Source organism: Sphaeramia orbicularis, chromosome 16, assembly GCF_902148855.1.
Source record: "Sphaeramia orbicularis chromosome 16, fSphaOr1.1, whole genome shotgun sequence".
Taxonomy (NCBI): Eukaryota; Metazoa; Chordata; class Actinopteri; order Kurtiformes; family Apogonidae; genus Sphaeramia; species Sphaeramia orbicularis.
In genome coordinates this window covers 35,983,022-35,997,184 of record NC_043972.1, presented here as the reverse complement: position 1 = coordinate 35,997,184, position 14,163 = coordinate 35,983,022, and the positions used below count along the sequence as shown (strand labels likewise).

The 14,163-nt window shown below is 39.7% G+C and overlaps 1 protein-coding gene across 6 annotated transcripts; it reads left to right on the top strand.

Moving 5' to 3' along the window:
* The first annotated feature begins 945 nt into the window (after positions 1-945).
* On the top strand, positions 946-13,373 carry esrp1 (epithelial splicing regulatory protein 1). 6 transcript variants are annotated; one of them, XM_030158240.1, is made up of 17 exons: positions 949-1,033; positions 1,149-1,280; positions 2,424-2,582; positions 2,720-2,836; positions 3,227-3,338; positions 3,766-3,909; positions 4,179-4,233; positions 4,341-4,451; positions 4,615-4,747; positions 4,895-4,937; positions 5,867-6,186; positions 6,979-7,203; positions 7,279-7,531; positions 8,546-8,738; positions 10,522-10,663; positions 11,222-11,311; positions 12,247-13,373. In XM_030158240.1, exons 2-17 carry the CDS (start codon positions 1,149-1,151, stop codon positions 12,379-12,381), a joined length of 2,364 nt encoding a protein of 787 aa, XP_030014100.1. In that variant the 5' UTR covers positions 949-1,033; the 3' UTR covers positions 12,382-13,373. The 6 variants fall into 6 exon arrangements, with proteins under 6 accessions (XP_030014102.1, XP_030014105.1, XP_030014104.1 ...); XM_030158241.1 differs by having other exon boundaries at positions 970-1,039; XM_030158242.1 differs by having other exon boundaries at positions 946-1,280; positions 7,279-7,519.
* Positions 13,374-14,163: the final 790 nt, after the last annotated feature.

Below are 14,163 nucleotides of genomic sequence, written 5' to 3'. Positions count from 1 at the left end.
TACGATAAAATAAATATCTTAAGGTAAATATTAAAAACTGGGTAAAAAATGAATTTAATAAATCAAAACCTATTATTGACAATTGTTTGCATTTGCGTGTTTTTATTAGGCTAAAGATTTTATACTTAGAGTGTATCAAAAACGAACATTTTAAAATATGTAGATATTAAATGTGCGCATTTACTCAAGCATGGTGCAATAAATGTTCTAAAATTATTTGTATTTGTCTGTTTGTTTTTGTATTAATTAGTAAAGTAATACTTGATGCTTGACTGAGTTTCAGGAAGAACTGGTCATGCTTACACTTACACATCTGTATGTTTCCCCTCCCTATATACATATATGTGTGTGTGTGTGTGTGTGTGTGTGTGTGTGTGTGTGTGTGTGTGTGTGTGTGTGTGTGTGTGTGTGTGTGTGTGTGAGTTAAATGTACTTAGTTGATTACTGAATGTCATTATCGCATGTATGCTGTATCGAAACTGTATGCTGTCCCATCAGTGCAAACAAGCATAAAATATCATCCCTTTAAAAAGTCTACTAAAAGTGATTAGTGCTTTTATAATGCACTAAAAATAAATATAAAGTCTACTAAACGTATATAAGTGTAAAATGCATCATCTTCACTTTCACCCAATGTAATTTCTGTTAGTATTACCCAAGACTTTATTCAAACTGTGTGAAAAATAGCACCAGTTTATGTCTTCGTTGTAAAGCAGAGTAAGGTTAAGAATTACAACCCTGCAGGTGACAGGTGACCACTTCACCTCGATACCTGTGGGGCTCCATAAATTATGAGACTGTATAAAAACATCATATTTTTTCTATCCTCCATGCCACGTCCTAATTTCCAAAGCACCTGAAGGAGGGAGGGGGCAGGTAGAGAGTCACGTGGTCACACAGGTAGATGCACTACAAAAACGGGGAACATTCAGCCATTACTCCGCGATGGTGACTGCGGGAGGCTTCACCTAAGACTTTACACGGAACAAAAACCTGGGATTTACTGCGCTCACGTTTCCGCTCAGGTGTCACGGTAAAGGTGTTAATACCTCTCTCGGCCCCCGCGTGTTTCTTTTCCGGCGCCCCTGTAGTGAATATTTGTAGTTTGGAGTAGCATTAGAGTAGTTTTTGGTTGTATTTGTGTTCAGATGACGGCGCAGGTAGACTACCTGGCGGTGGTTTTCGCCGCCACATCTGGCGCGAGCGGAGAGCTGTTAGGATCCGACGAGAAGGAGCTCGTGCACTTGGTTTGGCAGCTCGTGGATGTCAAAAACAAGAAGGTAAAAGTTGAACCCTGTGTTTCATATAATCATTTTCTAAAGCAGGAAATATTGATGCAAATAAAGGAGTGAGTGCAGATAAACTCACCTGTAATTCTGGAGTTACACGTTCTCGAGGTGTTTTCTGTTCGGAAAACTTCAATAAGTTGAATATTATAATTGGACAAGTACCTGTCGCTAAAGGTCTCTAAATGTTTACAGTCAAGACACCCAAACATAATAAAAGAAAAGAAGAGTATTTCTGTTATCTGGCAGTGTCTACACACATGTCTATTTTACAGCCTATCAACAACAAGCAGTAGTTCCTATCATCAGGTTAATGTGAGAAAAACTTATTTCATCCTATTCTCAAAAAGTTAAAACACACAAATAGACATGAAATATTATGACCTACATGTGATATTAAATATTAAATTATTAAAACACAATGAAGTTAGAACCAAAAAATAATAATTAGTGGTTGAAACAAGTAAAATCAGCAATAACATATTGGGTTTAACCCCAGACCTACATTACGCATCCATTACACATTAATAGTACAACATGTCAAATGTCATTAATATGTGTTAACTTCCTCCTTCTTCTAGCCTGAAAGATGCAATCTACTTACTTCTGAGAGCTTCACTCTTGTAATTTTCTCAAACTAGTCTCTGATTTCAATAGAAAATGTAGAATAGAAAATATTTAATATACCAGAAATAATATCATAGGCCTACATGTGGCCAATCAGTTTTTTTTTTTCCAAAGAGGACTGTCAACTCTAGATATCTTTACCAACTTTTATCAAATTGATTACAGTTTTCAACAAAGGCTGACTAAAATGAAAGGCAAAGCTGAAGCTCACTGTGCTGTGTGTTTTGCTGTCTTTATTTAATTGTATCAGTGGTATTGTTGTGTACTGTGGTTAAGAAGACTGTATATTGAACTGAATGTAAAACTCTTACTAATGACAGGGTTGAGAGTTTTCATTTGATATATTGAAACTATTGTATGTTAGCTGCATTGGTTCCTACTACATAAATAAATGTAAATTAATTTCTAAGGTATATATTGTTTAGTTTATTATAACACCACACACATGTTGAGTTTCTGTGAGAGCTACTATTTCAAGCCTGACATGTTTTTTTTTTTTCTCTGAACCAGTTGGGCAAGGTGAATGAGCTTCTCATTAAGCCTGACCTCTCAAACTTGACAGAGGAAAAAGGGGAGGAGGATGTTGTGGAGGAGAGCGTTGAAGAAGAGAATGGATCTGGAGCAGATAGCGTCTCTACAGCTTCGAGTCTTGAAGCAGCTTTAAATCTGGTAATAATAAATAAATACTTATGTTACCGGTAATTCAGAATACCTTTCCTCGAAGGGTCAGTTTCTGAATCTGAGGCTTTTTTTTAAAGGCTGTCAGTTTTTAATTTGCTTATTAAATGTTTGATTCCTGTCTGCAGTTTCATCTACAACTGACAAATGAGGTGAACAGCGCGGGCACAGGCACGTCAGTGTGTTTGTGTACTGACGGGCAGCTTCACATCCGTCAAGTGATTCACCCTGAGGCTGCGAGCAAGGTGAGTGAGCTGGGTTGGTGAACGCCTCGCAGTCAGGGCGGATGTTCACTGCTGCAGGAGTCTTCGTAGTCACAAAGGGATGTGTTGTGTCAGCTGTGTGCTCCTGGATGAATTAAATGTTACTGGGGAAATTGATATTCAGCCAAGCAAACCTGTCTTATGACATACACCCATGCACATACCATACCTGTGCACCTAAAACATTGTAGCTGATGAAAATCTCCCGCATGTCTTCACACAGTGTTACAAAGACAAGAACCACAAAGAAAGCACTACACACTGCTGGCTTGAGTAAACAGCAATAAAAAGGCAGCTGTCAGAATCCCCTATGCCACAGCTGTTGATGTAACACATGTTCACATCCTTTTATTTAATTTCTTTTCCCTCCAGAACATCCTGGTGCCAGACTGTTTCTATTCTTTTTTTGACCTCCGGAAAGAGTTCAAGAAGCACTTTCCTACATCTGACCTCAAGGCTTTGAATGTCCACATCATGGCAGAATGTATCCTTCAACATGTCACCTGTTTATGATAGTATGCAGATATCTTTCTGTGAAATTCTCTGGTAGTCTGGGCCATTTAAATAATTTACCTCTTTGTGTAAAATGGTACTGTGGGGACTCATTTATCAAAAGTTTATAAGCCACGGGTGTTGGCTGCAGGACTAGAGGTTTTGAAATGCAAATAGGGAAACAATGGCAGCACCTTACTAAGCGCTCTGTGAAAGAGTGTGTGTTTAGCCAACAGGATAACCCCACACACCCACTAAAACAGGAACATTAATACTGTTTTCTATATCTTTGATGTGCCCCCAATACATTTCTTCCAACTCCCATACAGGCATGAAAATATAACATGCATGTTTAAGTCTGTCAGGGTCTTTCCCTTGGGCTGCTTCTTGTTTGTTTTCCTTGACTGCCTCCTCCACAGCTCTTAGTATACCTGTCGACGTGCCTGCCATGTGGGATCCCTCAGCTACACTGGATCCTGCAGCCATAATGCCCCCAGAAATTGCAGTGCAGCAAGTCCAGATTATGGCCAATATTGTTCTTGCCTTGCTTTCTGAGCCATTTAGTGAGTATGCTCAATTATATCACACCAAATATGAATAATTATAGTTTGTAATAATATAATTTTTACTTGTCTATGGGTGAAAGTAGACAACTGTGCATTGTAAGAAAAGTCACATGACATCATTTTTATCTGTTTGTTGATAAATTTTAAAAGTATGTCCAGATTGTATGTGGCTCCCAAGATAGCTCTTCATCTTTCTAGCTTTGTGTTATTTTGGTGATTTTAAAAGGCACTCATCCAATTGTGTAATTCATCTTTTCCCATCACAGGTCACACATTTTCTAACCCCGAGAAAGTTAGTGAGAAGTTTGAGACTGGCACTTGGTAAGTAAAGTTTGCCCAAGACAAATATTCCCTTTGTTTGCAAGATATGAAAGCAATCCACAGAGTGTATTCCTGCTGAGCTACTTTCTGTATGTGTTTGTATGTAGCAGTAAGATGGAGAAAGTGTGTGATAATACAGTGATCAGAGCCAGAGGGTTGCCATGGCAGTCATCTGACCAGGACATTGCTCGATTTTTCAGAGGACTTAACATCGCCAAGTATGTTGCTGGTATTTCATAGACTGCTTATGTTTGTCAGGGAGTTTTTTCTTGGTTTTTTATAATTGCTTTTCATTTGCTTGCATTGTATATACACATGGTGCTTTGAAGCCTGGTGTTAACATAAGGTGTATACTAATAGTCTTTATGTTGTGTTGTATAGAGGAGGGGCTGCGTTGTGTCTTAATGCCCAGGGGAGAAGGAACGGAGAAGCTCTCGTTCGTTTTGTCAGTGAAGAACACAGAGACCTAGCGCTGCAGAGACACAAACACCATATGGGCAACAGATACATAGAGGTAACCTGTCTAAACTCAGCATGTCATTACAAATTAGATATAATTTAACTGCACAACCTGGACTTAAATCTAATAACCTTTGCCCTGGTACACCTCTCAGATGTCTCATAATTCTTAATTAGATGTCTTGTTCCCCTCTGATGGCAGGTTTACAAGGCAACAGGAGAGGATTTCTTGAAGATAGCTGGAGGTGAGAAAAATGAACTATGTATAATGCAAATGACCAAGAAAGCAGTAAAATAATACAGTAATGTGGAATTCATGGTTGATTTTGGGATTTTAGGCAGATGAGATGCAAAGACCTGATGAAGTCATGAATGATAACTGAATACATCAATAAACGTAACGTGCTGTGTACTTTTAATACCCCTCGTCCAAATATAGCGTAAGATTCTGTTGAAAGTTACTGCCCTATAATTTAGATTACATACATTTAGAGTTAGATTACATACATTTGAAAGTACTCAGATATTATAACTACGCAAGGCCATTTGACCTTGAAAAAGTAGGCCAAGGTCACCTCTTATCAAAAGGCTTCTGCTCCATGCCAAGATGCATCAACAGTATAAATTTGGTGCAGATATCTCAATGCATTCTTCATATAATGTGATTATGTCGTTGAATGGACAGACGGACAGACGACAAAACGATTACAATACACTTTCGGCCAGAAGTTGGCCGAGGGTTAAAAACTACTCACACAATGAATTTTTTCCTACTGTTAATCTTTTCATTGGAGTTTAATTAAGTTTATTGGACTGAAATGAAAGTACACATTGCGCACATATCCATTCTGTGATTATCTTTACAGTCAACAGCAGAAGCCACAGTTTTCATCCATGTTTCAACCACAATACAAAGATTTATTAGTAGCAGTTTTGTCCAGGGTGGCAAAAGGGTGTCATCAGGTTATAAAAACAACCAAGAAAAAATGACAAAGGGAAACTAGTTTGACTTTATTCTGAGCATGTTTAAAACACAGAGGGCAAATGACTGCAGAGAAAGCACTTAAAACCTTTTCAGTGCTGCTCATCCTCTAGCTGTAATATCTGCATTGGAATCATTCTGGTTTATTTAGTCATGGTTAATAAGGTGTGTCTATTCTTGTGTGTGTGCCAGGTACGTCCAACGAGGTAGCGATGTTCCTGTCCCGTGAGGACCAGATCATAGTGAGGATGCGAGGTCTTCCTTTTACTGCCACACATGAGCAGGTGCTCGCCTTCTTCTCGCCGGGGGAGGGGCTTAAAGAGACATGTCCGGTCAGCGGGGGAAAAGATGGCATCCTATTTGTTCGCTACCCAGATGGGCGTCCCACTGGCGATGCTTTTGTTTTATTTGCCTGTGAGGAACACGCCCAGTGCGCTCTGAGGAAACACAAGGAAATCCTGGGGAGAAGATATATTGAGTTGTTCAAAAGTACAGCAGCAGAAGTCCAACAGGTACAGCAGGGTGTCTGTGTGCATAAGGGTGTGTTTCCTTTTTAGTGCAGTATGTACTACTTATTTTAGCCTTGTCTAATGCCCTATATACAGTATTTGTCCTCATTTTGGGTTTAAGTTCTGAATCTTATTAGTGCTGTGTTTTTAAGTGGTATTAAAACACCTCCAGGAGGTACCTGTTTGTTTGTGTGTGCATAGAGCAGATGGTGACAATCTTTGGGTGTGTTTCTTTTCTTTTGAAGGAGTTAATGGTGTAGAGCTTAAGGGTGGAGACCTGTGTAGTGAAATGGATTGTGTGTGTGTTTCTGTTCATGCACAGTGTAAAACATTACCATCCCTCTCTTTTCCTTGTCATCAACTGCTTCTATAACCCTCCTGAGTTGAACACATGCAGCTTAATTTTCTTATCTTTGCAGACTGATAAGTCTATAGCCCACTTGCGTGTCTGTGCAGAGGCCTTTCTTTATGGGTTTATGTATGACACACTAAAGAGTGTAATTGGTCCTCTCCAGAAAAGCAAACACACTGGTGTCCGGTTGGCAAAAAGCCAGCTCCTGTCTGACATTGCAACACGCATTTAAACACAAAGTGGGCTTGTCTTTGTTAGACTTAGTATATTCTGTATGTTGCTACTCGAGTGTAACCTTTAAGTAGTTTTTTTTTTTCCTAAAACCTATTTGTGTAAGAGAAGAAACGATAGACTCTGTGGATATATTTTAAAACCAATTATACCAAGCTGACAGTTGTTGCTGAAGGTTGTGCATCTAATTTGTAACTGTGTATGTGTCTTAGGTGTTGAACCGGTACTCGTCAGCCCCTTTGATCCCTGTAGCTCCTGCCCCCCTAGTGTCAGTGTTACCCACAGTATCTCTCCTGCCCCCTCCTGGCAGTGTGAGAGACTGCCTCAGACTGAGGGGGCTGCCGTACACAGCGAGCATAGAAGACATCCTCACCTTCCTGGGCGAGTTTACACATGATATCAGACCACATGGTGTGCACATGGTACTCAACCAGCAGGTACATGCTTGAACCACATGTTTTCTCTTCTGAGTTTTAGACGTTAGAGTAGTATCTGACTGTCTCTACTTGCAGGGCCGTCCGTCAGGTGACTGTTTTATCCAGATGACCTCAGCAGAGCGAGCACTTCTGGCTTCACAACGGCTCCACAAACATGTGATGTCCAGCCAACGCGGGACAAACAGTCGCTATGTGGAAGTTTTTCCCTGCAGTGCCGAGGAGATGGGCCTGGTGCTGATGGGAGGCTCACTCTCACACACATATACACACACACTCACCCGGAGCAGGAGTGGGACAGGGCTCAGCCCGCCGCCATGTAAGTCCAGACGTAAGTGCTGCTGGGAGCTGGGGGTGCTTCGGGACTGCAGGGTAGGTGGGTTCCTGCCAGGGGGCAGGGTTGCTGGGTTTTCTTCAATCTAGAACTGTGGGACAACTGGGACATCTGGTCTAACCAGGCAAATTTAGTACTGTATGTATGTGTGTTGGTTTGTGTGTTAGTTTAACGTCTCAGTACTTTAGTGTGAATCATTTACCAGTCTGCATGTCTGTCAACTGGATATTCTGCACACATTCTGATCAAAATCTGTAGTTCATCTTTTTCAGCGGCATGTTTGGTACTTATTCTAAATTTTACTTTCTAACCACTACTTAAATAATTCCAAAAAATCTGAAGGAGTTGGAAAAGTGTAAGCAACTCAGCTAGAGTCCTAATTAGCTTACAAAATGACAAAATGGCTTACATCTCTCCAGTCTTATCAGATTGGTAGTGGTGGTTTGTGGGATTCATCCTCAGTAGATTGGCCCCTGAGCTTATCCAATCAGAGGAGCTGTGGAAAAGGTGGGCAGAGTTCTGTACCGCTGCGTAGAAATGTGCTTTGCTCTTCATGTCTCTAGTCCTCAACCATAAAATAAGTTGTTTGAAAAATGAAAGAATGTTGTTCAGTTAATTGCTGTGGAGAAATAAATGCACAGTTATTTATAGAAATATCGTGGGTACTTGGATATCTGCATACTTAACTAACTAAACTAAATGCTACTGTTCTTTAAAACACCTTATAACAGCAAACTGTTTTGAACTGTTGGCCAATCAAAATAAAAGTTAATGGATGTGTTTTATCTCTGTACACCACGAAATCTGGTACAGCTTATTTTAGCACAAATAATCTCTCACCCTTTTACTTGGAATCACGTAACAGGCATACATAAGTAATGATCAGTTGTCACTGATTGCATGTTTGCATGATCGCCTTTCTTTGAAATGAATAACAACCAGACATCAATATCAAGACTTCATGGTCGTCTGTTTTGAGGATTTTGCGTCTGTCTGTTCTCTCATGTCCAGGTTTATCACCACCTTCCTATTCTGCCTACCCCGCTCCACCTGTGCTGGCCACAGAGGCTGCTGCTGCCCTCTACCCCCCCATTGGTCAGATGCTGCTGCCCCCCCGCCCCCTCCCACCAGGACACGCATACTACCCTGTATCTTCACAGTTGTACATGAACATGAACATGAACTACTCAGCCTATTATCCCAGGTACAAGTGATAGTGTTAGTTACAGATGACACACACTGATGTTACATCTGTCATATCATCCTCATTTTGACTCTGTTTATAATTGCACTGATGACTAATGTAATTAATGTTAAATAAACATGCAGAAGCCAAAAAATATAGGAAAAAAGCCAGAATTTGAAAATACAGACCGTCATTGTGTAGCTTTCTCCTCTCTGTCCAAATCACAACACTAAATATGAATGTAAATGAATGTGATGTGAACCATGAAACAAAGGTTTCTTGTTAAGCTACGAAGTAGAGCCACAGAATCCCATCTGAGAAAAACAGCGATTAGTAATTACAGCTGTCAATCATATTTATCCCCCCACCTGTGTGAAAACACCTGTGATTAGCTGAAGTCTGTGTCATGGGCAGGTTTTCTACAGCCTGAAGGTTATGGTTTCATGGTTTGCACAATATGAAGTGTTTACATTTTGCAACTGTTTCATGTATTGTGATTTCTTCATACATAGTATCATTAAATGTTTTTTAAATTTAATATACTCCTCACAGTAGAATAAGCCACACATGTACAGTGTATATAAAGGCCCAATCACACTAAAATTTAAACACTGATGGATTACCAGTGATAATACCATGATACAAGTTTATACTTATTACTACCTTGTTGCAGATGAAGTTGGATTTAAATATTTTTACCTCTTCTCATGAAATAGGATTGTGACAATTTTATTTATTCTTGATGGATAAAGTGTAACTGAGACTCAGTATATAATCATTGTACCTGGTCAAAGGTAATTAATGATGTGTATAAATAGGAATAAAAAGAGGAATGTAAACGAAATGAAAACAAAATGATTCCAACTTTTTGGGCAACAGTGTATTTTAGTGTACTTTTGGTTTTACAATTATGTTTATTTTAATTGTTAATATTAAGGCTATGTAGTAATTCAGTACACTTATTAACTGTCACCTCCTATTCTCTTACTGAGTACTGTGTCATACTTAATTGTTCTCCACAACTACTGGTTTGTTATAATTATTGATATCATCATCTTGTCTTTGTCAGTGTTCATTGACCAATCCACACACAAGTAACATATGAAACTGTCATATTTGTAAGGGTTTGCAAGTACACTGTTCACAGTAATGAATAATTAATATAATGTGTTTCTGTAAATCCAGCCTGTCAGATAGTATTTACTAATGGACTATTTTCTGCTGTGTAAAGTGAAAGAAAAATAGTATTGTTTGCTGAGTCTTTGAATTGCTTTGCCATGACGTGTTTGCAAGCATGTATTATTAGGGAAAGTTGCAGAACCTGAGTCAGTCAATGCATCAAACAAAGTTGTGTAACTCATTTTATAATAATTATTTTTGTTAATCCTTTAAAACATTTTTACCACTGTCTTGATATTTTGTGACATATCTCCAAACTTTTGCTATAAAACAATGTAAAGTCAGAAACTTCTCAGTAATTCTGCTAATATTTTGTCTTTACCTAAAATGCATCTCTGCAAGGAGAACGGCTGGGACAAGGGTAGTTAATAACTGATTCACAGTTGGTATCAGAGAACCTGGGTAAACATCAGTGACCTCTGTTACTCCCTGGTCAGCCCTCTGTCATTGAGAAAGCAGGTCACTTATGGATGACGCCCAAAGTTTATCTCTCTCTGATTCATATCTTCCTTGTTTGCTGGGAAAAATGCAGTTTTCATGTTATTTGGTTGTTGTTGTTTTAGGTACGTCTCATATTAACAGCCTATTTTTTCCCTTTTCCCTCTGTACTTTCTTCCTCCAGTCCACCTGGCTCACCTACTACCATAGGCTTCTTCCCCTCCCCCTCGTCCCTCACCTCCCCAGGGGGTTTGGTACGCATGCCAGGTCTGACCTACACCAGCAATGGAGTCAAAGACATCATTAATGCAATGCAGGGATATCAAGTAAGAGAAAGATCTCTATAACGTTAACATATGTATAAATTAGTAACTGTATTTATGCCGTTTCTATACATGGAAAATTCTGTGCGACTGAAGTTCACATACCTCTTTTCAGGATCTAAGTTTTGTATTCAAATCTCCTCCTTTTGTGGGTGTGGATACTGTCAGGCATCCACTGTGTTTGCCCAGAGGCTATCAAACTAGTTTATCCTGTCTACGCTCCCTGTTCTGTCACACATGCACTACTGCTTGCTTCAACTTGAACTGGAGGAGCTCAGATCTTATGCAAAGAAAAAAAGTGCACTTGGACTGCAAGTGAAGAATCCCAGGGATATAATAATAATAATAATAATAATAATAATAATAATAATAATAATAACAAAAATTGGTAGATTCATTACACATTCATGCAAAATTAAGAGTGATACTGGCACTGAATGTGTTTTTCTCCCATGATTATACTGGAGTTCTCTGGTCCATGTGGTCTTCAGGTTAGCGTCCATGGTTGTCTGTCTCTCAGTCCCCTGTCTCTGTCCTTCCTTCCCATTCCTTACACCACAGTACACCCCTGAGGATGCTCTCATGCACGCACACGGGCCTGTGCACGCTCACGACCCGTCCAGGACACTGCTTACGCAGCCCAAAGAATGGGTGTGTATTTAAGGTGTCTGAGGCAGGTGGCAGGTAAGGATTGGCTGAGGGGCTCAGCAAGGGGTTTAGATGGTGTTCATAGCACTGATTGGGTCTGGACGGGTTTTGGTCATTATGGTTAAGAGGGTTTAACATAAGAGTAGTGTTCAGTTTAAAGGGGCAATTTTCCACTAACTGTACACTCCATTGACAATCGCTACATTTCTTATCAGGTTAAAATGAAAGTTTGTATTTTTTTAGGTGTGTTGTATGAGGTACTTTTCCACAGTGTATTATTGCCTGCTGTACATCACAGTCAGCAGTCATATTTCGGAGAAGCACACAGGAGTACCAGAAGGAAAGCGACATACTGTTATAGACGGACCAGAAAAAAAAATCAACATCCATTGATGTAAACACTATACTGAGAATATTTCCAGTGTGCTTTTCTTCCGGCAGCTCTAACTCAGACCCCTGCTTTGCTTCTGCACTCCTGTGTTGACCAAAATGTCCCATGGTGACCTACATGGTGCTGTGATCTACTGCAGATAATACACTATGGATTAGAAGCTTATGCAGCCCCAGTTAGAAAAATCCAAACTATCACTTTAAGTGGTTTGTGGAAATGAATTAGTCAATTCTTAGACTTTGTTTGGAATCTTTTCAGTGGGTGCTTTTTTCTGATGAGTTGTAGGAATATCATACGCTGCTGCTCTGTTTTACCTGCCTACAAGGTTTCTGTCTCCCTAAGAAGTATTTTAGGGGCTACGGCAATAACCAATGAGGCTAATTGTGTAATTGGTGGTGTTGTAGTTTAACAGGGCAATAGATGCACAGTAACAGGTGTAGACCTCAGGTGGCCGAGAAGGTGACGGGAAACATCTGGTGCTGGTGTCAGGGCTCGTCGTTTTTTGTTGTTTTTACAGTGGATTAACACTCGTGTGTCCCCCCCCCAGAGTCCCGCAGAGTCGGTTTCCCTCCTGAGCGGCAGTCTGGTTGGTCAGTCCAGTGGAGGCGACGCTCCTCTCATGTCCCTTCCTGCTCTTGTGACCAAACCTGCAGGGCAGTACCTGGATCTGACCCTGCTGTAGGGACGCAAACACACAAACACACATACAAAGGTCATGTGACAATTCTGTGTATGTCAAAGACTATTTATGTATTTTTAGATTTTTAAAAATAGTCTTTTTAGATGTTATTTATATCTTTAAAACAGAAATTAATGTATTTTATACCAAATCAATGTGGCCTTAGCCAAAATAGCAGTTTTGTCTCATATTGCACAGTGTGTATTTTAAAAGCTTTATAGAGATTTTTTTTTAACATGTTATGATGTTATAATCATTATGATATATTTGCTGTAAAAGTAGAGAAGAATGATCTGGTAGCAACAGAGCTAAATCTGTTTTCTCAAGCTTTTCAGTGAACCAAAGTGAGACTGTGTGTGAATGTGAGAGAGATGAGAATGAGCATTATGCATGTCTGTGTCGATAGATTTGTTTCTTAATCTGTTAATGGAATGCATTTTATTTGTTTATATACATTTGATACAGTACAGTGATTGTATTGGAAGCTTTAGTGCATGAAGAATTTAGTAGTAAAATGTTTAAGATGTTTACATAATGCCAAATACCAATGCACTGCTAATCAATAATAAGACTACTGATGAATATATAATAGCAGTATCTTTGAATGATAGCATATGTTACACTGTGAGTTTGTCGAATAATCTGATCTTTGCATCAGACTTCGCTTACAAAGATATGACATCTCACACCTTCATTTTCCCCCCATATGTACCCTGTGCAGGTGTGTTTCCATGTTGTGTAATGCCAATGTTGCTTTGTCTATTGTTGTGGACTCACGCCTTAACAGAGGACAGCCCCAGTTCTCTGTAACCTGACCACAGCATTACATTCTTCAAGGCGACTAATGTCACAATATCTCAGCTTACCGGGTGAATCTCGGGAGCCAGAGGTGGTTTTATCAACTGTTAGACTCAGATAGGACCACATGCATTGATCAGTTCATGCACTTTCCTTTTCATCTTTCAACCGTCTACACTGATGTCAGGGAACGAGATCAAAAAAACAGGATCTTTTCTAAGAAATTCCTCATTTTTTTAACTTGATCATTTGTAGATGGAGAGTTGAGAAGGAAAGGAAATGAAGGACACCTCAAACTTTTATTTTGTGAATTTCATTGCCCTGCAATTTGTTCTGCTTGGGCTCCTCCATGTCACTTTTTTCACATCATACAATACGACTTCATCTTCCTGACATCCTGCTACAGCCATTCTGAAAAAACAAACAATAAACATAACATTTGAAATGTGCTGTCTACAGATGTTTGATTTGACTGTTTACATTCTCTGCTATTCTCCTAACTTTTCTGTGTACTTACTGTGCTGTCTGTACTTCGATAGAATTTGTGAGGTGGTGAAGCTCAAACACACAGGTGGAGTTGGTGATGACTGAATTTGGCTGGAGGCGAAACTGTGGGAACTCCCTCACACTGTCCTCAGTGATTACCTCTGTTTCCCACATACACACACACACACAAACACACACACACATTATGGCAAAGAGACTATTGTCACTCAGACACTAAACACATTATTTGAGAGGATGGCCTTTTTTCTCAGGGTGGAAAAGTGAAGAATAGAGGGTGCAGGAAGGGGAAGATAGAAGGAAGACAGACAAAACCATGTCAGACCCCCTCAGGGCTGATTTGGCATTGTGTAATACAATCTTGTGCACCCCACCCAACTTGATCCCTTTTAAGCACATTCACTCATTCTCCCACTTACAAAAAAAACACGGTCTAAACCAGTATAGCAACACCATTAGTAGCTGTGCAACAAAGCCCAAAAT

Excerpts from the sequence above, each read along its gene's own strand:
- esrp1 (XM_030158240.1), top strand. The coding sequence starts at position 1,149 with ATGACGGCGCAGGTAGACTACCTGGCGGTGGTTTTCGCCGCCACATCT. Across the intron at positions 1,281-2,423 it reads TGGATGTCAAAAACAAGAAG|TTGGGCAAGGTGAATGAGCT; the intron begins GTAAAAGTTGAA and ends TCTCTGAACCAG. Across the intron at positions 3,910-4,178 it reads CTTGCTTTCTGAGCCATTTA|GTCACACATTTTCTAACCCC; the intron begins GTGAGTATGCTC and ends TTCCCATCACAG.